The sequence below is a fragment of the Notamacropus eugenii genome, chromosome 3, assembly GCF_028372415.1.
Source record: "Notamacropus eugenii isolate mMacEug1 chromosome 3, mMacEug1.pri_v2, whole genome shotgun sequence".
In the NCBI taxonomy this organism is placed as follows: domain Eukaryota; kingdom Metazoa; phylum Chordata; class Mammalia; order Diprotodontia; family Macropodidae; genus Notamacropus; species Notamacropus eugenii.
Genome location: NC_092874.1, coordinates 229,614,541 through 229,617,798, shown reverse-complemented (window position 1 = coordinate 229,617,798; position 3,258 = coordinate 229,614,541). Strand labels below are relative to the sequence as shown.

The window sequence follows — 3,258 nt, the reverse complement described above, 5'->3', positions numbered from 1 at the left end:
AAGTCAGGGAATAAGGGCAAAGCTTCCCTTCTTACTTCCTTCTTTCTTGTATACTACAGTCTGGTCTCCCTTTTTCCTGCTTCCCACTCTGGGGATCATGGATCCCCATGGGCTTTGGCTCAGGGACAGTACACTAGAGAACCACATGGGAATGGCTGATAGCAGCTATTACCTCTAATAGAGTCTCTGGGAGACTCTATGGGTGATGGGTATCATATCTAAAGCTTAAAGCTTGTATTCTTTCTATTTTATGTCTCACTCTGTCTCAAAGTGTTCCTTTTTTTTGTTCTGTCCTCAGCTTTCTCCCTTTTTCTCTCTTTCCTCCTTTCCTTTCTCCACTCTCTACCCTTTTCTTTACTTTCTGTCTTTTCTCCCTCTCTCATATTGCTCTATTCCTTCCTATATCTGTTCACATCTTCAATTACCTTTAATACCGAAAGACTGAGGTTTTTGCCCATAAAAACGAGAGGTGGAAGGGACCACCTTGATGTTACATAGTGCATCCTTCTTCCAGATTAGATCCTATTTTCCCTGTAGTAGGTTAAAATATAATTTATGTTTTACTTTTCTTAGAAGGATATTCTAATACCCCACTGCTCATCCATCACATTATCCACACTTGGGAAATTCTTGTCTTCTCTAACTTGGATCTCTCTTGCTAAAGCAGTTTGTCTGTTTCTTTCTCTTCTTTGAGCTTATGAACAACTCTCCTTTGGTCCTGTCCCGAAATGCAGATTTAGGGACATGGATGATGTTAATGAGACAGTAGTGACTGAGTTTATTTTGTTGGGATTCTCATATTTGGGGGCCTACCAGAGTGCCCTCTTTTGGGGAGTGCTCTTCATCTACTTGGTCACCTTACTGGGCAACTCCCTGATCATCACCCTTACTCTGCTGGACCCAGCCCTGAGCACTCCCATGTACTTCTTCCTTCGACATCTCTCTATGATAGAGATCCTCTACACTACAACTATTGTGCCTAGGATGTTGAATGACCTTCTCTTCTCACATGCTGCCATCTCTCCTGGTACTTGTTTTACTCAGATGTATTTCTTTGTTCTCTTCGGCATTGCCGAATGCTTCTTGCTCACTGCCATGGCCTATGACCGTTATGCTGCCATTTGCCAGCCCCTGCATTATGCCATGGTAGTGAATCGACAGGTATGTGTGGGTATGGTGAGTGCTTCCTATTTAATGGGCGTCATCACAAGCACTACTCACTCCATATTCATCTACACCATGCCCTTTCATGGCACTAACATTGTCCACCATTTCCTATGTGATGTTTTACCTATTTTGAGACTGTCAAGCGGAGACACATTTTGGGGTGAGGTTGCGAATCTTGCTCTCAACTTCCTCTTTATCATGACTCCCTTTGCTCTCATCATATTTTCCTATGTTCGCATTCTCATTACCATCCTTGGGGTAGCCTCTGCTCAGGGCTGCCAAAAAGTTTTCTCCACTTGCTCTTCCCACCTGATGGTTGTCACACTCTTCTTTGGAACTGCCATCGTTGCCTATATGCAACCTGAACCCAGTGCCAGTCAGGACGCGGACCAAATCATCTCTCTTTTTTACACAGTTGTAATTCCCCTGTTCAACCCTTTTATCTATACTCTAAGGAACAAGGAGGTGATGAGAGCCCTGAGGCGCAAGTTAACCAAACACCTTTGAAGTCCTTGGCTGGTGCAGTGGTTTTCTTGGCTTTCTTTTTGGTGAGTTGAGACATGCTTCACAATCTTTGCTTTTTCTTTAAATTTTATGCTTTTCAACTATCAAACATTTGTTTGTTCTTCCACTCCTATTCTTTCCACCAAAGGAAAGAGAAACACAAAATCCTTGTTGCAATATGCATAGCCAAAGAAAATAAATTCCTGAATCCACTTTGCCCCAAAGTATGTGTCATTCCTCCTATCTGGTGTTCTACACTGCCACGTCCTGACCATCGTAAAAAGAGGAGGGCCTGAACCCCTAGATATGTTGCATAGTAAGGGAATTCCTGGAGAATTATGATTAAGATGGGTCTCCTCTTTCAGAAGGACATCTTTTCTTTTCTGAAGTTCTCAGGAATCTCTGTCAAGTTTCAACTAACATTCTAATTTGGTAGCTATTTTCATATTTGTGCTTCAGGTGCAGGCTGAATGACCACTTTTAAAGGGATATTCAAGTATGCATTGGAGTAGAGGGACTAGGAAGCCTGTGTCTGAAGGACATAAACATGAATCTTGAAGTCTCCAAGTAGAAGGGCAATGGTTGGAGTGAAGGAGGTTGTGAGCTACACACTGACCTCCTTAAGATTATTTTAACACTGAAATTCTGTGATTTGCGTTGTGTGGTAATATTTGGGGGTATGCTTTGAATATATAAGTGTGTGCTGAATTTATAGCTTCCATTTGAGTGGGATTCACGTGGATTAAGGAACCCCATATCAATGTTTTAGTGTATGATGTACCAGCTTTGTCATACCTCAGACACCACTCACTGATGGCTTGGGACCCCTCTCTGTAAAATAACCTGCCCTCCCCTTCCTCTCTGGTAAGGCATTCCATTGGCTGTGTTCAGTGCCAGCAACTACTTTGGTGGTCAGAACTATAAGATAATAAGGTGCATTAAAGTTTACTAGTGACAGGGAGTATTCCCATCAGTTGAACAAGCATTTATTAAGTCCTTACTATGTGGAAGTCATTGTCCAAGGGGCTGAGGACACACAGACACAGATTTAATAAGGTCTCCTTTAAGGAACTTAGATTTTTCTGGATTAGATGCAGAATTTGTCTTGATTTAATTTAGTAGGTAAGTCTTGTTTAGACTGCCCTTGTTTATGGCTGCTTCACTCCAACTTCTCCGATTTCCATTATCACTATGAAATGAATGTTCCATGCCAAGATCTGTTCTTTTGCAGTCATTAACTCCATGAATTTCTGAGTCCTACTCTGAACTTGAATAGATTTACAGCCTGTGTCTAGCTCCCTTGGTTCTGGCATCAGCAGGTCTGACCAAAACTCTATCTCTCACTCACTTTGTACTGTCTTAAAAGATCACCCTAATGAGATCTTGGTGGTTGTTATTTTATGACCACTCAGATCATTTTTTTAGACTTACAGACTTAATTCCTTTTTGGAAGCTATTGGGGTTGAGTGATGTGCCCATGGTCACATAGCTAGTAAGTATCTAATGGTGGATTTGAACTCAGGTCTTCTTGACTCCTATCCAGTATGCCATGTAGCTGTCTTTAACCATTGAGCAGTCCCCAGGCAC

At 42.0% G+C, this 3,258-nt stretch overlaps 1 protein-coding gene across 1 annotated transcript; it reads left to right on the top strand.

Moving 5' to 3' along the window:
* Window positions 1-744: 744 nt before the first annotated feature.
* LOC140531423 (olfactory receptor 10P22-like) lies at window positions 745-1,674 on the top strand. The gene has a single exon (XM_072650371.1). It carries the CDS (start codon window positions 745-747, stop codon window positions 1,672-1,674), a length of 930 nt encoding a protein of 309 aa, XP_072506472.1.
* Window positions 1,675-3,258: the final 1,584 nt, after the last annotated feature.

Excerpts from the sequence above, each read along its gene's own strand:
- LOC140531423 (XM_072650371.1), top strand. The coding sequence starts at position 745 with ATGGATGATGTTAATGAGACAGTAGTGACTGAGTTTATTTTGTTGGGA.